Below are 22,815 nucleotides of genomic sequence, written 5' to 3' on the forward strand. Positions count from 1 at the left end.
AAACAGTGGGGACGCCAATGCACCCACCACCAACTCCGTCAGGCCATGCCCCCAAACTGCTCTAGGTCCACACACATAGCAATGGTGAGACTTGGCCACGCCCCTCAACCCATGCCATGCTCACTGCCTAGGCCCAAAACCCCAGTCCACAACGGCAACCACTATGCCCACAGACTGCAATCTGACCCTATTCAACCTAACCCCACGTTAACCCCGCTTCCAGGTGCAACATGACCAAACCACGCCCACTGACCGAAACCACGCCCATTGAAGACGAGTTGACCGAGAAGCCGGCAGAGGCCACGTCCCGATCTCCACACGACGCCACCTCCGCATCTCTGGGGGTCCCCGACTATTACCATGACCTGGCCGCGGTCTTTGATAAGGACAAGGTGGCGGAGCTTCACCTGCCTCGCCCCCATCACCCATGGTCCCATGTCTCACTGGATTTTGTCACGGGACTGCCAAGATCCAGGGGTATGACCACCATTATGGTGCTGGTCGACCGGTTTTCCAAGATGGACCGGTTCATCGCCCTGCCGGGACTCCCTACAGCTGCCCAAACCGCCGACGTAGTAATCCAGGAAGTGGTGCGGCAGTTCGGACCACCAATGGACCTCCTCTCGGACCGGGGCCCCCAGTTCATCGCCAGGTTCTGGCGTCACTTCTGGGGACAACTGGGGGTGTCGGTCAGTCTGTCGTCTGGGTACCACCCCCAATCCAATGGCCAGACTGAGAGGGTCAACCAGGAGATGGAGACATACCTCCGCTGTTACTGCTCAGCCCGACCCACCTCCTGGTCCCAACACCTCCTCTTGGCGGAGCTCGCGCAGAACCAACACTGCTCCTCGGCCACAGAACGTTCCCCCTTCGAGGTGGTCACCGGCCTCAGACCCACGTGGTTCCCCACACCCATGGTCGAGGGACAGGTGTTGGCAGTCAACAGCCGACTCCATCAACTCCATAAAGTCTGGTCCCAAGTTCACCGGGTCCTCAACCGAACTGCTGAGCGCATGAAACGACAGGCAGACCGACATTGGTTTGGGTCTCCACTCGAGGCCTGCCCATGTCATCCAGCCCCAGAAAGCTAGGACCCCGCTTCATTGGTCTGTTCTGGGTGACCCGACGTGTCAACCCAGTGGCATACCAGTTGGCCATCCCACGCACTCTGCGCATCAGCCCGGTGTTCCACGTTTCCCACCTCCGTAAAGCTCACTCCTCGCCTCTGCAACCCCCCCCCCCCCCCACCGGCTCTACCGCCATCTCCACGTCAGGTTGACGGCTCTCTGGCCTACCTGGTCCGTCGCCTTCTGGATGTACGTCAGCGGGGCCGTGGCCTGGAATACCTGGTGGACTGGGAAGGATATGGGCCGGTCTTGGGTTCCCCGGCGGGATATCCTGGATCCTGCCCTGCTCCTAGACTTCCACGACTGACACCCTGATAGGGGGGGCTCTGTCATGGCCAATACACCTACAGCTCACCAGAGAGTGCCAGACAAGCCGGGGAGACGGCAACCCGGAAACGGAAGTGAGAGCGGGCAGCACCAAGTATAAAAGCTAGATGACACTGAGGAGACACTGCCCACTCTTTGACGAATTTACTTCCATAGACGCCAGCCTTATTTTTCCACACCCGACTGATTGATGTCCATGACCACGACCTTTGCCTGTCCCCGACCTAGAACTTTGCCTGCCCCTCTTGTGACGACGATCTCTAATCTTATTCTCCAGTGTGACCACGACCTTCGCCCGCCATTGACCTTGAGTTTGCCTGCCCCCTTTTGCTAATACGATCTTCCCCGTTACCCCCCATGGAGCCAGAGTTCCCTCCCCGCCGCGCTGCGGCGCTTCCACGGCCACACTCCCGCTCCAGCTCACCTCCGGCTGCCTTATCAAGCGCCTCCGGTCCTTCTCTCCCAGTACGACGACTACTCCACCCACTCCAAGCATGCCTGCGAATGCGTCCCCGAAACTATAAAATGGGTCTTTAAATTTTTTATGAGGTCATTGTCATCATGATGAAGATGCTTTGAAAAAAATTAAAAGAGGTTCTTGTTACTGCAGGTTTGCATGCAACAGTTTGCTGGTTTAGGCTGATCCTGAATCTGCAGGTTTAGATATTGGATTACATTTATGGTCTTTATTAGACTCCCTTATCCAGAGGGACTTACTATCAGTAGTTACAGAGACAGTCCCCCTGGAGACACTCAGGGACACAATGGTAGTAAGTGGGGTTTAACCTGTGACTTTGTAGTCATCTGGTTCATAGGCAAAGTGTGTTACTCACTAGGCCACCACCATCCTATGCATGGGATTGTACGAGATTACCATAACTTTTGTATGAGCAGGTAGTTGATAGGAGACATCGGAAACAATACAAGCGTGACAGGATCATGAAAACCAAAGAGTAAAGACAAAGGCCAATGCAAACGAACCATAGAGGCTGAGCATGAGTCAATATAAAATGTAAAGTCAATAAAAAAATATAAAAACAGAAACAGTCTGAACGCTAAGTAATCATGCTTAAACATTAACAGAGGGAAATAATACAATCGCAGTCACCATCCTTAACAGCTCAGTCCTGTTACTCAGGGTCACAGCTGCTGCCCAGACCACCACAGTGAAAGTGAAAACAATTGTCATTGTGAAACACTGCAGAAATGTGGGTGGCGCCCCATGACAGGCGCCCAGGGAGCAGTGTGTGGGGACGGTACTTTGCTCAGTGGCACCTCAGTGGCACCTTGGCAGACTCACACCTATGGTCAACTTAGGGTTGCCAATTTATATAGAGTATATGTCTTTGGACGGTGGGGGAATCCAACACCAACACAGGGAGAGCATGCAAACACACACAAGGATTTAAACTCACAACCTTGACAGCCCCATTGCTAACCGCTGGGTCAACGTGCAGCCCTAAAACAATGTAGTGAGAGTAGAAGGGTATTTACATATAAAACCATTCCAAGTACTTTTAAAAGTAAAATAATTTTTTAAAGTGATGAATAAATAACTGGTTGCAGTCTGAAGGTGTGAAGAAAACAGCATTACACTCAATAACTGGCCTCCGTAGGCGTGTCGTCTTTAACAATAATAGCAGCAGATTGATTTTGCCAGCTCTGACCATGAGCAATTCTGTTTGTTTTCGCAACAAACAGTTCCTCCGCAAGTACTTTGTGAAACGGTCATGCTAAATTATGGCTGTAATCATAGCCGCATTTTTCTGTCTGAGCTGTTTGCTAACACTAAGTGCATGTTGTGTACTTCTTTAGATAAGGCTCGATTTGAATTGCATTTAACCCTGGAAACACTCAGAAATCAGTACAATAGACAGCGCATCTGTGTTAATCACAAAATATGTTGAATTGATACATCTACATTAAAAAACTGCTTGGAATGGGTGTCTGGATTCACCCATGGGAACTTTAACTGGTTCATACTGATGTTTACTCCTTGTGGAGTGATTGTAAGGTGTAGAGCTTATTTATGGACCTGGAAGAGATTACTGGTGGTACATTTTCAGTTATAAACCTGTAAAATGTTATGCAAGAAGCCAGTAGTGAAAGATCATGTAGTGTGTGACATTCCAAGTAACATGTACAGTGTCTCACTGAAAAGGCCAAATGAAAACTCTGCATATCCTGCACATCACTGCTCTGAAATAATTAATGGCATATTAATCACATTGATCACTGACTTGTGTTTAGAAAGTCATATTTTGGTATTTTCACTCATTATCATTCACTCACTCATGCTGGGATAACGTGGATCATCAGGTTCTACACAAATGTGCATGCCACACGAGTCAAGTGATACTGTACTAAGCAATCCAGGCACATTTTAATGCAACATAATTAACAATAAACATAGATTGTATTGAATTTGGGCCTGTCCCCCTGGACACAGGGCTGAACAGGTTTTGCGTTGTGGTTTTGATTAAATTCAGGCACACAATATTCAGCAGCCCCATCTTTATTAAAACAGCTCACTGCCTCCGACGTATCATTAAGATGTGTATGTTGTTGCACATCGAGCTTCATATTGGACCCTCATATATTCATAGGCAATAATGAGAGCCATGGCTTCGCAGTCTGTGCATGCCTATTAGTTGAGGAAAGGAAGTTGTGATATAGTCTCTGCCTAGTCTCACACCCAGTCTCTGCTTTATTAAAGCATTTGAGAGATTAAATCTCTCATGAAATTAATTAACCATTATTTCATCCAGTCACAATACTTTTTCAATTCTCAAAAGGCTGATCAATTTTATTTCTGGGTGTCAAACAACTTTAGAACTGACACACGCTCTAGGCTTCCACCACAAAGTTCAAACCACAAAGAAATGTTTATTATGATTTCAGCCAAATGTAAATGGCTTGACGTAAAAAAAATGTCAAAAAAACATGCTGAAATGCACACCCCTTTCTGTAGAGTCAGTTACAACTTTAAGCTCAACATTGGATGCTTTGCCCAGCAGCTTTATTGAACTGGTAGATCCAGACATGTATGAATCTCCAAATTCCACCCAGAGGACTGTGGTCCCCTGACAAACTGCCTCATTCCTCTCGGTCTTCTACATGATGGTCCTATTTTCCTCTTTGCAAGTTAGCAAACTTAGCTTTTGTAGTGAGTTTTGTATTATGGGGTTGGGTCATGATATGCTCTGAATTCCCTTCACACTGTCATCTCGGTATGACTGGTAATATGTCATTTACAGATGGGAATAGCCAATATGATGTATCTTGTCTGTAAAACTTGTCAGTACAGGGGGTGGCCTAGCGGTTAAGGAAGCGACCCCATAATTAGAAGGTTGGCGGTATGAACCCTGCTCTGCCAAGGTGCCACTAAGCAAAGCACCATCCCCACACACTGCTGCCCGGGCGCCTGTCATGGCTGCCCACTGCTCACCAAGGGAGATGGTTAAAAGCAGAGGACACATTTTGTTGTGCCACCGTGTGGTGTGCTGTGTTTCACAATGACAATCACATCACTTTCACTTCACTTACAGCTTCAGTGCCCCTTGTTACAGACTCGCCTGTGTTTGCTATTCTACTTGATAGATAGGCACCATTCTTGCAAAAAACATCTGGTGTTCTGAAAACATTGGTGGAGACACTGTATACTACGTGCCTTCAAAATCTCCCATTGGTAATGAGTTGGGATATGATCTGGTCCCTCCATCTCTGAAGGTAAAAGGAAGACACTCATCTAGACTCTTCTCCGTCTTGGCCCCTCGGAGGTGGAATGAACTTCCCCTCGATGTCAGAACAGCAACAGTCAAACGGCAGCTCAAGACCTTCCACTTTAGGGAATATTTAGATTAACTTGTAACCTTCTTATTGTCTGGCTTGTATAGTCATAGAAACTACAACAGAGTGAGTAGAAAGATTGTATTCATAGTTGGGGGTCCTAGTAAACCAGAATGGATCACTTCATAGACAGTTACTTGAAAGCACCTTGTAGGTCGCTCTGGATAAAGGCATCTGCCAAATGCCTTAAATGTAAATGTAAACCTACTGAAGGTCACATTGTATAATTTACATAATTTCAAATGATAATTAACAATTATATGGATGTGGGACATCACCATCATAGACAATAGGAAAGAAATATTATGGGGTGGTTGTAGCCTAGTGGGTAAGACACTCGCCTATGAACCAGAAGACCCATTTTCAAATCCCACTTACTACCATTGTGTCCCTGAGCAAGACACTTAACCCTAAGTTGCTCCAGGGAGATTGTCCCCTGAAACTACTGATTGTAAGTCGCTCTGGATAAGGGCGTCTGATAAATGCCGTAAATGTAAATGTAAATGTAAATGTAAATATGATCACTCTTTGTATTGATCTGCTGTTGCATTAAAAAAAAACAAAAATGAAGAAGTGAAGAATGAGTTTTGATTTGTTAAAAGTATTGGTCTATAACTGTTTGCTGTGTTCGTCTGCTGGATGCTTTTTCCGAGCGGGAGGTGCTGCCCCCGGGGCTGCGTGTCAGGCTCATGCACCGCCTGTCCCTCTAACCCCCCCCCCCCCCCGTGCCTTTGTTATTCAGATGGAGTCAACAGGCTCTGCCTTTTGTCCAGGACTCAGTGGCGGCAGAAAGAGAGAGGATCGGGGCGGTCGAGGAGGGAGGGAGGGGGCGGGGCGGAAGACAGAAGGTGTCCTGCTCTGTGACCTGCTCCCCGGCTAAAGCGTCACTGGCTGGGCGAGACAAAACAAATCCCCCTCTGCCGGTCGGGGCTTTTCACTCGCGCCTCGGCACACGTAGCCTCGCACTTCCATCCACAAACCTGCACATCCTCCCGTCTGAGGACCTTCTCCTCAGAGGGGAACTCACTGACAGAAGCAAGAGGACGGAGCGGGCTGAGGAGGAGATGCCATTGTGTTCACAATAAAGAAAGAGAGAGAGAGAGAGAGAGAGAGAAGGTGGGGGGACGGCAGCAGCGCTGAATGTGGAGGGAGGGCTGAAAAGCGCCGTCCTCCGCCTCCTGAGCAAATAAAAAAGCAGCTGCGCGGCACAACCACCACTGCTCCAAACCATGTCCACACGAGAGGAGGACATCCCGGATGCGAAATCACGCAAAGAAACGGAAGATAACTGAACAAAGAGCAAGAAGAGGAGGACGTGAAGGGCCAGCGTTCAAGACAGAGCAGCACCGCTCCCACGCGCGCTTTCGCCCTGCCTGCCTTCCTTCAGAACTTGGACAGCTCCCCGCCGCAAGCGCTCCCGCCAGGAGACTTCATCAGGCAGAGGAAGAGACTCCCCGGTCCCCCGCCGCAGAGCCCTGAGCGCCGCCACCATGGCCAGCCTCCAGCAAGGGGAGAAGCAGCTTTTCGAGAAGTTCTGGAAGGGGACTTTCAAGGCCGTGGCTACCCCAAGACCGGAGAGCGTCATCGTGGCCAGCATCACTGCTCGGAGGGCCGTCACCAAGTGAGTCTCTATTCTCCATTCCCTCCTGCACTTCTCTCCACTCAGCATACAGGTGGTTTGAGTCTTTCATTGCCTCCCAGTATATTTCCGGTTTTCAGATTTCAGGGTTAGTCTTGCAACACAAAGGATCCCTGGATTTGGACAGCCATTGTTATAAATCTTCAGGTCAACTATGGAGGTCACTTAAGAGCCTGAGGCAAGGGACAGAGACAGTCGTATAAATTGAAAGAACATTTATCACCCAGCATCTCTTCTCCCAGGAAACGTGGCTCTGTGGGCATCACTTCTGCATCCGAGTGCGTTAGTGGCCCCATCACCGGCATCCGTCCCCGGCGGGCAGCAGGGAATTTCATTTCGTGCAACTCCCTCCCCTGTCGCTGTGTGCTTATCGGGTTGCCTTCACCACACCTCTCCCGCTGAAGAGACCCCCCCCCGGTACTCCAGACCCCACAGAGGTCTTACAAATCCCGAACCCGATTCCGCCGCTTTTTGCGTATGACCCCTGTAAAGGGCTCCGGCAGCAGCGAACGCCTTCGCCTCACCGTCATGTTTTGCCCGCACTCCGCCGCCACTGTGACTGTTTGCGCCGGCAGCCCGATCCCCGTCGTTTCACTCAGCCACGGTGCCGTTTAGCTCCCAGCACGCCGGGCGAGGGCAAGGACAGCGTAAGGACGCAAAAGTGTGATTTATCTCAGCCCTGACGTGTCACGCCGTGACTTGCGCTTGACGCATTGCCCGGCACAAGTGCAAATCACCACAAAAACAGGGCTAATTAGGGACACGTTCGTTATCAAGGGAAATGCAATCAGGTCGCTTCTGTGTTCCTGGCACTCCTCTGCCATCTGGGTTGTAATCGGTTGATGCCAGAGACGCCACACACTCCCGGCGGTCATCTCCCCCCTTTTCCCCGCCATGCGGTGCGCACCTTGGTGGGGCTCTTTCGCCTTCGGGGACGTCGTGACATTGATGTTGATGCAATCGTTGCGTGCCGACGGCAGCGGTGTTCACAGCTCGACAAACGACAAATTCTACCGGTGCAAAATGTGGACATTTCGGTCAACTCGCACAAAAACGCGAATGCTCATTATCTTGTTGATTCTGTAAGCAATGGCAATATATTGAGCCTGAGGGACGGACATCCACCGCATTACTCGTTGAGGCTGTAACACTCAATGGCGACCGTTTTTTCCATTGTTTTCATAATCTCACTATCTCACTTCCTGGGAAAGCCACGGGAGCCGGTGGAGGCCCTCAGAGGAGTAATTAGAGCCGGACGATGCATTCACCCTCCCCCGCCAGTTCACCCGGGATGAGTTCGGCAGCCAAGCAGCTGGAGGGCCTGGCCTGGAACCGCCGAGCCCCCGAAAGCTGCCGGGCTGTATGGTGCGTCCCTCATTAAAAATGCAAGGGGTGTAACTAAAGAGAGGGGCTGGGGGAGGTCCGGCCACATATGAGGCAGATGGCACTCAGGGGAGAGGCAGGGGATGCTGGGGGAGGGGTCGGGGCCAACCTCGACGGGGGGGTAAGACTCTTACCTCAGCAGATGCAGTTTAAAGGGGAAGAGAATCTGTAGATTTAGGATTTTGCTGGAATAAAATAAGGCTTGAGAATTTTGTAATTATTTCATTTAATGTTTTTCCAGAGTGGGCTGGCCAGGACTTTAATGTTTGAGTCTTCATTGGGGTTTCAATAAGATTTTGAATGAAGGTATAATGCATAGAACTCTGTAAAATACAAGAATGTTAAGTTATGAGGCACACTGGCAAGGTTTATGTGAAGCAACACTTCATCGCTGAACTGTAGATTAGGTTCTTGGTTAGTCTTTGGGTTAAGAGACAAGCTTTGTACAACTTAAATAATTTAATTGAATATAACAATATTGAAAAATTGAATTTTCATAATATTACTGAAAATTAGTGAGTGAAAGTGATGTATCTGATGTTAGATTAATGATCACATTGCGTATTGTCCAATAACAAATGTGATTTTTACAAAGCGTTTGTAAATGGCTGATGATAAGTTTCTATTTCATCTTAATTGTAAATAGCTTGTTTTCATTCTGCAGAGCATCATCGGTTTGGCTCATCATCAGTTTACCTCAGATGTTCTCATTTTATTGTAAACCTTGAAGAAATTGCCAGGCAACAAAAGCAAGGAACAGCATCACAATGCAATGACTATAATTTTTTAAGAAACCTGTCCATGTAAAAAGCATAAATAAGCCCCATCAACTGGATTATGAATCAGTTTTGTCTTGCAGCTTCCTGTGCTGTTATCTGCACATTAAAACCAGCATCCACTGCCGAGTTCCTTATTTGCATCCCTAAGTCATCAATTGATTAGCAGGTCTTACACATCACTGTCTGAAACCAATGTGCTTTTATTAGAAGTTTTTTTCTGAAAGTACTGACACCACAGCAAAGACCATATGTGGAAGTTGTGCACCTGTTAGTCCTTCCACATTAATGCCATAATTTCAAAAGCCTCTATAAGCTGATTTTTCAGCTCAACTCCTAAACTAAAGACAAATCTTTATACTTTGCTACAATCTTTATTTAATTAAACAGAGAATCTTTGTTACAGACAGTACATGACAATAAAAAGGCCAAAGTGATTAAATGGCATTCAGCTAAAACCTACATAAGACTCACAAACAAGAGTTTCATTAAAGCATGCCCAGCAGCCATTGTTCCTTATGTCTGATGCTGTTCCTGACTTTGTGTTTCATGACTTAAAGGCGACACAGTAGCCCTCGAAGGCCCCTTCTAGGGCATAAAACAGTTTAATACAGCTCAGGACCTCCCCACACGTCTTGATCACCATCAATAAGCAGCGGCTTTCAGAGTTCTGATGCAGCGGCAGCTGCCACAGAGCCCCTGTTCAAAGTCACATGAAAGTTGCTGTAAGAACCGGCCCCGACTTGACAGGCGAATGCGTTTGAGAACAGAGGCCCGCGTGCAGAGAACACAGTTCATATCTCCGACTGAAGTGGACAGCTGACGCAACTGATAGACAGAATGTTTGATGTTCCCCGCTGGCGCAGCATTTGCCTCATTTTTGACAACTGTATTTTACCCATATGGATGTTGAAAGTTTTTTTTTTTTTGCTACTGTCATTCACGTAGTTTCAAATAATGAGAGTCTGAATGCATTAAATATTTCACCCCGTCATTTAATTTCCTCCGGCATTAATATAGTTTTCTGATTCTAATTAATGCAGGTATTCAAATATTCACACTGAGATGTAATTTTTAAAAACTACATGCCACTTTTCCTTTAAAAATAAAACTAAACTAAAAAACTAAAAAAACCCAAAAAATAAAACTGCATGTAGTTCTGTGAGAACTTCACGGGAATACTGGGTCATGTGCCGTTTCATACAGGAATTGAGTGCGATGTTGTGTGAATGGTTGCTGGTCCCTGCCAAATTTCAAAAATGTTAATTAAATCAGCTAAGCAGCTGCCAAATTTTTGGGTCACACCTCTCCTTAGTTTTACATAGGGTAGCTTTTCATCAGAGAATAAAAGTAAATTATATGTTTTTAAACTCCGACTTGGAGGGTTTATTCTGATGTACGAGAAGACATTTCAATAATAGCCAAATATTGTTATTATGAAATATTATTATTGTTACTCATTCATACCATTTTCTGAACTGCTATGAAACTTAAATTAATCAAAATATTTATGACTTAGAGTTTTAGTAAACCTAGAGACAATTTCTATTGTCAATTTCTATAATCAGACTCACAAATGAAAAATTAATATGTTTTGTGAAACATTAAATGATAGATCATGTTCCTTTTAAGTACCAACAACTTTTACATATCAGAGGGACCATAATTTTTCCTTTTTTGTACCTTCTGGTTAATGATAGGAGAGATTTTGTAAAGAGAAAATGGTTTCATTCAGTGTTTCATTCTCATTCTTTCACTGTTTTCTCCTCTAAAAACAGACATTTAGTTTTAGAACTCCTCAATAATTTACATTATATAACAATGTATATAACAAGGTTTGCATTAGTGCAACACTATGACTGGGAGCACAGATAGAGTATTTGAAGTATTGTACTCAGAGGAAATGTCCCTTTAAAACAAAAAAAAAATGTTGCGTTTGAGTGTAATAAAACCAATTCTTTATGCGCCCTTTTGCATTTTCTTTGTCTCTCTCTCTCTCTCTCTCTCTCTCTACGAGAGAAGAAAGCCATTTTCATCGACGGGGATTTTGCATGGATGGGGGAGAATGGCAACACTAAAGCAATAAGACAGCGAGGCAAGTCTCTGAAGGACGACGGCACGCTCTTCCGCTTTCAAATTAACTCAGGCTCAGAACCAGTAACAGCATGCCACTGGGGAGGAGCGGTGTGCCGGACTCCTGTAGAGTTTTATTAACTCAATAAAGTCAGTGGTGTCATTACAGTCCAGAAAACAATGCGACCTCCCCCGAACAAAATGGAATTATGTCTGCTCTGCAAATTTCATAATTTGATGACTCATTATGCAGACTTGTGATGGGCATAAAAAAAAAAAAAAAAAAGAGTTAATGCAGAAGTCCAAAGATAGAAGGCTCATGTAAGTGCGACTAAGTGTAGGAGATATGTGCGACGCTCATGCTTTTGAGATGATTGGTTGTGACGGGGGGCTGCTGGTGGGTTTGGTGCACAGCAGGCCATTGCTTTTATTGCTGATTCACAAGCAGTGCCATGTCAGGCCATGTAGAGCAGCCCCAAAACCTGTCCGACCCGTGAGGGAACACAACACTTCACCGCAGCAATGAAAAAAGCAGCGATGAGGCCCGACTCACGGCTGTGAGACGACTGCTTTTTCGTCACCTGCTTGTTCTCAAGTGCTGGTCTTGACAAGCTTTGAGTGAGCGATTTGCATTCTCATTTACATTTAAAGCTGAATTCATTATTTTTGGCTGTATTATTCTCATTTTGGTCTCAAACGACAAAAATAAAAGAAATTTCGTGCCCACTTTAGTATGCTGAGAGCATTCGTGTGAAAATTCATGTGCAGTGTGCTTGACACAATTCTCTGTTGTGGAGTGGCTATTGGTTCATGACCCGCTATGCACTGAGCTATAAACGTTTGACAAATTTGATAGTTTAGCAAAAAACCAACCCTTATTAGAACGCTTGTGATTACATTATTTTTGCAGGATTTTGCAGTGTTGCACATAACAAGAGATAGATCTTCAGCTTTTTGTTGTGGAGCAGGAAAAAAACTGTGGACGTCTAAATTGAAACTCATTGATAAATGCAAAAATTAAGCCAAACAAATCTAAATTTGAAGTTGTCACAGCCCTTTTTTCACAGCCCTGTTTTTTTAGTGATGTCTTCGAACCTTCGCACACTGACTCGCTTCACATCACAAGCTCTTAATCTTTGTATCTGGATGTTGATGTGCTACTGGAACAAAAGCCATTTTGAAGCTGGCTTCATTCTTTAAAGGAAGGGAGGAAGACCTGAAAGGACACCATCGGGTTGGGTCACAAGCAGGCTGGCAGCAGCTAGACATTTTCTTCAGTCAGCAGGCTCTGTGACCCAGTCAAGGTGGGAAAACGGGATGGAGAGATGGAGGGGTGGGACCCTGGGACCCTGTAACTCTTATCCACTTCACATTCTAAAATGAATTCAAAGCGGTGAAGATTCAAGAGAGATTGAGAGAGACTGAAACATCTCCAGCTATATTGACTCATGTAGAAAACGTGCAAAATAAAATTCAATAGAGGCTTTGAATGAGAGGCTTAGGCAAATACGATGAGAATTATAGGCCTATGGTTTTGTGAAGAGTGTGAGATGTTTCCCATGAAATAAGAGATTAAGATGCGACTTGCTGTCACTTTTCTAGGATGCTGTCTAGAAAAGTCTACAAGACCTTGGAAGGCTGTAGACCTGGAGAAATGTTTAATGAGACTGTCCACCCTACAGATGCTTTCATTTTCATGTATCTCGCGATGGATGACACAATGTGAAGTTTTCATCAGGCCTGTTGTAACCAGAGATATTACTTCCATTCATGAACGTTAGCAAACAGCCTGTAAAACAGCAGTAACCAACATTCAGAGCAGACAGCTGAGTTACGTTATTGGTCTGTGTGTGTACGTTCTTCCCAAGGGTTATTGTCAGTCAGATTGTCACTGGCCTCCTCCCTGGGAAAGCTCACGTTGCATTTTCTTCATGACTGGCCCCCCGGAGCTATCGGAGGCCATTATTGCAATGCAATTTTATCAAAGTCAAACCTTAATCACTTAAATTAAATCATTTCAAGCTTGACTGGCTCCCACATCCCTGCCACCCCTTCATTTTTCATTTCCGTCCCTTGCTCATCCTCATTTGGGGAAGGCGATCTGCCATTCATGTGAAATTTCTTCTATTTGCATAACTGATGCCTCCTTTTTGGTGAGACTATTTCTGTTGCCGGTGTCACAGCACAATGGGAGACAGGGAAGAGGCAGAGAAGCGGAGGCAGTAATTGGCGTATCGTCCCTCGGAACTTCTCAGCTCCACACCTTTACGTTCAGTCTCCGACAGAGAGTGACAGGTTCCTGTTTGGCAGTGAGATCCATGCCCTTGTAGTTCTGGCAACAAAAAAAAAAACAGCTCAGCATTAAATAATGGCAGCCCCATCCGGCATGTTTCCGTAGCATTAGCGCCACGTGGTGCAACTCAATAGATAGGGCCAGCGTAATGAGCTCGTCACCATTCAGAAATGACTAAATGTCCCGACTCGAGGGCCAACAAAACACTCTAGGTTCGACTGAAAAGAGCCAAGCAATTATTTAAGTAAAAAAAAATGCTTTCTCAAGTAACTCTGAAGTCTCCATGTTGGCATCTTCATGTGCAATTGTCCAAAAGGACTTTAATTTGTTTTGCGCAGCTTTACAAAGAAGAAATATGGAACAATATGCAGCTAAACTTCATACAAATCATGCTAGTTTAAACAACTAGTACTGGTACCATTGCACACAAATGGAATGTCATTTACCAAGGTGTGACAAGGTATAGCACTGTAGTCTACATCCATTACAGGGCAGTCAGGACACATGCAGGGCCAACAAAGCCCTCTATCATCTGTGTAATGTGATATCTTTTCAGCCATTTTGATTTCATATTTTCATGAATACATGAACACACACACACACACACACACACACACACATATATATACTCAATGGATGTTAAGGACAATATGTAACGTCACAAACAAAAACGGTATAATTAATATTTTGAGAAAAAGAGATCATGAAAACACAGCTTCCAATAACTTCTCAAACAGGAGAAAGAAGCCTGAATGTGTACAGGCACAGGATGTTTTTATATTGTCGGAACATTTGAGTTGGAAGCAAACAGCAAATTGCCTCTATATTCATAGCAAGAGCTAATTAAGTTTGATGTTTTTGCCTTGGAATGACATAATACTGTGGAACACTTTCTTCTTGTGCATACCAGATGATAACAAACACCACAATTTAATATCACCTTTTGGGAATTACGGGCCTCACTGTACCCACTACCCCACAGTGAAAGTGAAGTGCAGCACAGCACACGGTGACACAACAAAATGTGTCCTCTGCTTTTAACCCATCACCCTTGGTGAGCAGTGGGCAGCCATGACAGGCACCCGGGGAGCAGTGTGTGGGGATGGTGCTTTGCTCAGTGGCACCTTGGCGGTGGGAGTGATGTTCTACAGCAAGTAGAAATATTTGATAATACTATTTAATAATAAAAGGTTATAAGGTTCTATATTGCCTGTACATTCATCTAATATGGGTGGTAGTAGCCTAATGGGTAACACACTCGCCTATGAACCAGAAGACCCAGGTTCAAATCCCACTTACTACCATTGTGTCCCTGAGCAAGACACTTAACCCTAAGGTGCTCCGGGGGGGGGACTGTCCCTGTAACTACTGATTGTAAGTTACTCTGGATAAGGGCATCTGATAAATGCCGTAAATGTAAATGTCTGGAAAACTGGGGCATTTGAATGGTACAATGACAATAATATAATCTCTCTGTAAGCATGAATGACCAAAAATGAGTCTCCACACAAAAATGAGTCTCAGCCACAAAAAAGGGGACTCGGGGGGACTCATCCCTTCAGCATGAATGTTGTAGCCACAGCGGTTTCAGGGGCCTGTGGATTGAATAGCTGCAGACTGATTAGGACACAAGGTGAAGTCAGGTAGATGTATTTCTAACCTCGAGAGATTCTTACAAGGGTCTTTTGCTCTAATTAGCCACCAAAGGCCAGCCTGACAGCCCAGTCATTCGAAACTCTAAAGAGTGTGTTGGCACGAAGGAGCCAAAGAAGAACTTTGTGATAGAAATTTCTTCATCCACTTCTGTTTTTGTCAAGATTTAGTCATCATGCCTTTCAAATTCATCTTGGTGACATGAAAGGATGGCTGATAGTCATGTTATTAGGCTGATATTTTAGTGGGGTTTAATTAAAGCAATTCGACAGTGTTCTTATGAGAATCGCAACTTTGTTCTCTCTCTGTGTTTAAAGGCAAATCCGGCTGCGGTGAAAACCTGAGATCAGACGCGCCGCAGAGGCGTAGAGTGACTGATTGTTCCTTTGATCGAGGAGCAATGGTACACTGAGGTCGTTGTCCATTTTAATGAGTTTCAGTTTGACTCACAAGTGACTTCATTATTTTTTGGGGCGCTGGAGATTTGTGTCTTACTTTCTTCCAGATATCATTTCCAATCCTCCGCAAAATCTACTATTTCTACCTTATGCAACCATGTCCCATATTAATATAAAGAATAATTAAGTGAATACATCCAGTGAGGATAAATATAATTTTGTATTTAACCACGTGGTTTTGGAACTGGATTATTTCACTGTGTAAAATGCTTAGTTCCGGTTCTAAAATCTCATTGTCTGAGGTACCTTTTAAGTTGTGTCCATGAACTGAATATCATCTGAATTATAACAGCATACCAAACAACATGGATTGTGTCTAACAAGGCTTAAACATGATAAAACCTCTTTTACTTTAATCACAAACTTTAATCTCCAGTTTTGTAGGGCGAAGTGAGTCAGTCTGACCTTTACGCCAATATATTTGCTCTCATTTTGATTATGGCTCTTAATTAGCTGCATATTGTACTCATCATGCTCATCTGTTTTGCTATGGTCATACAATCTTGACATTTTGCATCACGTCTCCTCCTCTGGCTCCCCCGAATCAGTTCCAGGCAGACCGCAGCTTGTGTGGAGGTTAGGGGGCGTATAGTGCCCTGAGTGACAGTTCACAGTGACTGAGCAACAGAAACGCTCCCGAGCCGCCGGCTACAGCTCTGAGAGCACCCCAGTCACCACGGAACGCTGGGCGCGCTTTTTTTCTGGAGCCTATCTGTTTGTGAGCAAGGTGCACTTTAATTATATGCAGTTTTTGTGCGGAGCCATTATTTACGTGCCCGCAGCTACACTTTGATGCAGTTTCAAAGTGGAAATGTTAGCCAGGGGCTGCAATAGAGGTCCTGTCAAATCAAGTTTGTACAGAAATGCTAAGGATGCACGCTTGCTCATACTTGGCACCCCTCTCCGTGGGCAACGTTCCTGGCAAATCAGCAATGTTTATTTAAAATGTACACTTAACTAATCAATGTTCAGTTTAAGGTTTCCTTTACAGTGACGGTGAAAGCAGAAGAATTACATGTCTCTCTTCAGCAGCCTTAGTGGACATTGTCCTTTTGAACCAACACCGTAGTCATTGCAGATAATCAACGGCTCTGAAAACGCAATAATAATTGTATAAAGGGCACACAACCTGATCAGTTGGTCTTCTTGCACCCCCAGGTATTCCTGTTGACCAGGCCAGTGTTTTCATGACAAAACTTATTCTCGCATGATCACAGTGTGCTTGATGAAAGCCCGTGGAAAAATTTGAGTCATAACAGATAATGACTTTTGTCATGTTGCATCCAAGAGGCTATGCAGGCTTTTCATCCAGGAAATTGTCCTTGAACGCAATGCCTTCAATCACTCACTCACGAGAAAACGAATGCAATGAAGTGTCCTTCAATGCATAGAGCCACTTCAAAGGTCTTCTCTTTATTTGTATTAGTCCCTTCAAAAGGCATAATAAAGATGCTGTGTGTCCCTGATGCAAAAGACGCAAACTTACAGTTACATGAAACTGAAATGAAACGACTCAGTGTGTTCCGTTTAAAACCACAAAACACCTAATTGTAAAATATAATTACACAATTATAGAATTAGAACAGTATACAGTCAGGGAGAAAATTGTTTTAATCCCTGCTGATTTTGTATGTTTGCCCACTTACAATTTGTCTAAAATTCAATGGAGGGTTTATTTCAAGAGAGACAGATAAAATAAAAGATAAATTCCAAATGATAAATTTTAAATATTTAGAAAGTGACATAGGCTCACAGCTCCAAGGTGTGTTTAAATCCCATTTCAGACCATGTTTGCACGTAGTTGCATACTCCTCCTGTGTTGATGCTGGTTTCATCTGGATTTTCCTGTTTCCTTCCACCATTTAAAAGATTATACACTAGATGGATTGGTGACTCTAAATTGACTGTAGGTTTGAGTGTGTGAGTGAATGCTGTGTGTGTGCTGGATTTCTACACCCTTCATCTTCACTCATCAATTATAGATGAGCATCTAATACGCTTTAAGTCTTACTAATACTTTTTCCCCATTTGAGGTTGTTAGTACCTTAATGGGTACTAACTCTCCTATGACCCAGACAACGACAAAATCACAGGTTGGAACTTACTACCACTGTGTCCCTGAGCAAGACACCTAACCCCGAGTTGCTCCAGGGGGACTGTCCCTGTAACTACTAATCTGGAAAGAGCGTCTGATAAACGAATATTTACATAATCTAGTATTAATTCATTTCAATTAATTGTTATTACTCTCCTGGAAACCAGATCTTGAGCTCATCCTAATTAAAATCAATACAAATAACTGGTCTGATTTGTTTAGCCATTAGTTCCAGCACATGCTTGATATTATGGATGCAAAGCTATGAGCATTAGTCACATGAGCACAAGTCTAATTATTTCTTTTATGCTGCTGTGCCACTGTCCAAATATAATTTTGATTATAGACATAACAAATAAAGATGTGCCCACTGGCTTTGCAATTAGAATCAATCCTGGTGTGCTGAACTGAAGAAATGCATGTATTTTATTTTAGGGGACAAATCAATGAAGGTCTGATCCATTTATCCAGCATTCATTAATATCAGAAATATCTTTCAGTTTTTTTCTCAATATGATTGTCTGTCACATCTAGACAAAGCACAGGTATTCTATAAAAAATGTTCCATAGGATCTTATGTGAAATTGGACCAAATTTAAAACAATAGTGCTTACTCTTCCTGTGTATGCACATAAAACATCAACATTTCTAACTTGAAACCATCCAGATCAGTGCTAATTGTAACACACCAGGTCAGATAGAGATGTCTTTTACAAATGGTCCTTCTTATTAAAATGTCCTTCCTCATGAAACAACAATATGTTTGACTGCACTAAAACCAAGAGTATTCTTCACCAATATCTGACCTATAGAATTATAATTGAACATATAATAAACAGCTAATGGTTGTCCCATGAAACCTTGATTTAAGCAAGTCCACTCTGAGGAATTGCTGCCCTCTCCTCTGCCACATTTAAAATAATGACATAATCCAGGCGACCTTCACTGCATCTCCTCCTCAGCAAACTTCTCACTGGGTCTTTGCAAATTGAATAATCCTCCCTCACATAAAAGGAAATAGAGTCATGTTGATGGGGTACTAGATGGTGCTAAATAAGGTACAGATGACTCCGGTCATTAACATCTTGGAAAGGTCTTCCATCTGGAGGTCAAGGACATAAGAGCCAACGGTGTTTTTTGAAATTACGGTTGCAATCATCTACTTGTAACAATAAGCGAAAATCCACATCTAATATTACAACCAGTTAAAGATGCAGTAGGCAGTTATCTGTGTATAATTAATCAAAATGACAAATTATTGCTGTGCTAGTCCAAACATTATCTTTGAGATTTCGAAATGTTCAAAAAGATTAACAGAATAATAAGTTGCATCATAATATTAAAGGCATTATTACTATGGTAATAATATTGTAATATAGTATAGTAATAAAAGCCTGTTAGAGTCATATGAATATAATTTAGTCCCAAGATCGTTTTTGAAGGATTTTTAAATATGAACCATTTAATCATTACAACTCACAATGTCTGATCAGCTGTCCATCAACAAACACACAGGTCTCTGTCGGACCCTACAGTCTTCAAGCTTTTGGGGTTTATGATTAAGCTAGCATTTTTGATGTGCAGTTTATGCACATGGAAAACGCTTAGTCTACCATTTTCTCAATATAAGTAGCTATGTTTCATCCACACAGCCAATCAATACAAAGCACAGCAGGCTTAGAGAAGATCATTACTGCTGGTGTCCTGCTGCCTACTGTTTTTATTTTTCTGTCTGTGATGGTCTTGTCGGAGGCTTATTAGTTGCATTGACAGGGATCTGTCAGAGACGACAGGCATCACAGGGGTCTCTGTCACTGTTTTCCAGCTCAAAAAATAGTCCTCTCTGCTAAGGAAAGCCGCGTAGCATTCGCTAAGCGAGAGTGATGCTGGAGGTCCTCTTGCTGACCAGGACATCAGTGAGGGACGTCTGGTCTCCATCTGCCTCTGTAACATCCCGCAGGTGCTGAGACAATGCAAGACCCTTCCAGGTCTGGATTAATGCTCCAAGCCTCAAGCGTCGTGAGGGATGCATGGCAAAACACCCCAGTGAGAGTTCACCTGCTCCGACAGGCTGTTGCCAGATCAGACAGGCGCGTGCAGGAGGGTGGTGTGCACCTTGTTGCTCCGGTGAACGGAAGTTAACAACACATACACAGAGGGACCAAAAAAAAAAAAGATTAGCTGCTACCATCTGCTGCTGCTGTCGTAGTAGCTGACTACAAAACATCATCACTACGTTCACATCTGAGGCGTCGGATGAGCGATACAGGCCTCAGCCGTTCAGTTATCAGTGAATAATAGGCAGATTTGAGAAAGCGCTTCAACAATCCTCAATTTACAATCATTATAAACGGCTTTCTAAATGCATCTCCTCCAACAGTTTTCATCGCACATCCTCAAACCTTCACATCTTTGTCTGGCCCATGCCGTAAAAAGTGTGCTTGTGCTTTTATAAGCGATCCTCGACTTTTCCAACTGATTTTTCCCATTGACCCTGCATGGGACCACAACGAGCTCTCACGACCACAATTTTGTATCGCAGACACCCAAAACTCAATTTACCACATCTCCATTACCCCTTTGCATTCATTCACTCATGCTTTTCATCCCCTCTTTTTTCCCATTCACTTACAATGGGAAATTCACCCCATCCCCAGTTTCTCACATTTCCAGATATCGACATGAAACTTGGTACACATCTTCATCTGAGACAAAATATATTTTTTCTTTCACTCTTTCACCTGAGTCCTCCTTTACCAGTCTTTTTTCATCCCTCTATCCTCCCATTCACTTCCATGCATTTTACAGATCAAAAGTGGTCACACGTTCAGCCTTCCAACCACCACATATTCAACCAATGTAACCTGTTCAACCACATTGAACCTCTTTCCAATCAACACAATATCCTCCACTCCTCTTTTTCATCCTCCTATTCCACCAAAATAACCAGTTTTACCACATTAAACCTCCTTCCGGTCACCCCCTATCCTTCATGTGACAAATTCAACCACATTTACCCTTTTTTCACTCTCATCTTTTTAACCCTTATTCCTCTCATCTGTTAACATTTTACAATTTCACTCATTCAACAAAATGACAATGATTCAATGATTCATTTCTTCCCCTTCCTTCTTCTCATCTTCTAATCTTTTAACCTTTAATTGCTTTCCAGGACAAAATTGAAGTTTGTTCAGACTTCCCTGTTGTAGTTCAGTATTTATATTTTATTCAGCTTCATTATTTTATGAAGGGAGCCTGGTGAAATGTATGCTGTGCTTACAATGTGGACTTTGTGAATTATTCAGTGGACTGCTTTGCATAGCAAAGGCATTTGGTATGAGTAAGAAAGGGTGAGTCAAAAGTGCTTTCTTGTCTCAGTAGTGGTAGTGGTAGACCTACAGCTGCATGTGACACTTGTCATGGCCTCTACCTCTCCATTCACTGCCAACAATAATAGAGTCACATTGATTGGGTGCTGCATTACACAGAAGGTTAAGGTAGAGATGATGGACTTCATTAATGTCTTGGAACATCTTCAGTGCTAATGCTCATAAACACAAGAGCAGTCAGTACAGTCTGTGGGGCTTCGTGAATTTCAAACGTTGGTGTTTTTTTAACCATTCAGGGGAGCTGCACTGATACTTCATTGGGATAAAGTTTCCAACAGATGCACCAATAGACACCACAAGATGAGTGCAAGGTTAGGTGTGTGACCTTGTAGTTATGTAAATAGTTATAGTTATGATATGTAGCTATGTTGTTATGATCCTGCAGTCTTGTACCTTATAGGAAATCCAACAAATAAACTTGCCAACAAATAAACATTTTACATTTACGGCATTTAGCAGATACCCTGATGCAGACAGGGACTTACGATCAGTAGTTACAGGAACAGTCCTCCTGGCGCAACTCAGGGACAAATTATACTAAGTGGGGTTTAAACCAAACTGTATTTACTTTTCATATCATTCATTTCTTAGAATATTTAATTGATACATTTAAGTATTTATTTCAACCACATTTGGGATTGTATTGCGTTTTTTCAATGCTTCTTTACCTGGGTCAGGTAAAGAGGACCCTGTGGCCAAATAGAATCTTTAAATAATTTTTAAATGAGCATTCTGGGAGAACCGAAGAACCTACAATCTCAATTTGTCGGTAGAAAAGTGAAATCTCTAAGTGTAACTGCTCAGGCAGAAGGACCAAATTCAATATAAATTGAGATATTCTGGAGACTCTGAAACCAATGCATGTTTTGTAATGCAGTATTTTGCCGGTCTTGTGTTAACTGGATTTAAGGCACCTAAAACCAATCAGCACTCAGTGGATTGCCATTGTAAGCTGCTGAATGGCGGCTTAGACTCGCGCCAGCGCACAGTGTGCGAATTGTGGACTTCTTAGTTATTAATTTCTTCACTCTGGTGTCAGGACTGCATCTTACTGTTCAGTCATGCACTTGAGCATCTGGGAGTTTTTGACTTGAACAGGTGTGTCTTTTCTGTCCATGTAATGTGTCCCTGCGATGTGCAATTAAGCCATTGACAACCATTTTGGTTGCCTCAGCACTTGAATCCATGCAGCTGGTCATGATTCACCCTATTTTCCTCTATTCTTTTAGTGTGTGAATGATTTACTGGAACTCATCTGACCCTCATCAGTGTCCCTTAACTTTGCCAATTTTTTTAAATGATTCAAAGAGGAATTAAAAATCAAAGATCAAAGTCTGCCCATTTTATCTGTTTTCCCGTTACTAAGCCTGCGTTTCACGAGTGGCGTTCAGCCCTTCGGCATTTCAATCAAAGCTGCCTCATCCGATCGCCACTGGCCCACGATTAAAAGCTCATGCTGAATGGGCTCTGTTGCCACTTAAAAAGCTAAATCTGTTTCCGTGATGAACCGTAGCCGATGTGTTAATGGCCACGCTTCCGCAGAAACGCCACATTCCAATCAGACAAGACGTCCTCCAAGCAGCTGACTTCCCTCCTCGAGTCTCCGGATCCGCACCATTGTAATTAAAGCCAGTGTGCTCCATGATTGGGTCTCGTTATTCTCTTCGCACGTCTCCATAACGCGAGCATTATTTCTCCCTCGCTCTCTCCGAAGTGTCATGAAGATACTCCTATCACGGGCTGCTAATTAAAG

The 22,815-nt window shown here is 43.8% G+C and overlaps 1 protein-coding gene across 1 annotated transcript in view; it reads left to right on the plus strand.

Annotated features, from left to right (window-relative positions):
• The first annotated feature begins 6,210 nt into the window (after window positions 1–6,210).
• Window positions 6,211–22,815, plus strand: part of srrm4 (serine/arginine repetitive matrix 4) — a 45,214-nt gene continuing 28,609 nt past the window's right edge. Inside the window, exon 1 of the mRNA XM_028997032.1 lies at window positions 6,211–6,924. Within this exon, the coding sequence (XP_028852865.1) occupies window positions 6,794–6,924 (131 nt within the window). The 5' untranslated portion in view covers window positions 6,211–6,793. The remainder of the gene's footprint in view (window positions 6,925–22,815) is intronic.

Source organism: Denticeps clupeoides, chromosome 11 (assembly GCF_900700375.1).
Source record: "Denticeps clupeoides chromosome 11, fDenClu1.1, whole genome shotgun sequence".
Classification (NCBI taxonomy): Eukaryota; Metazoa; Chordata; class Actinopteri; order Clupeiformes; family Denticipitidae; genus Denticeps; species Denticeps clupeoides.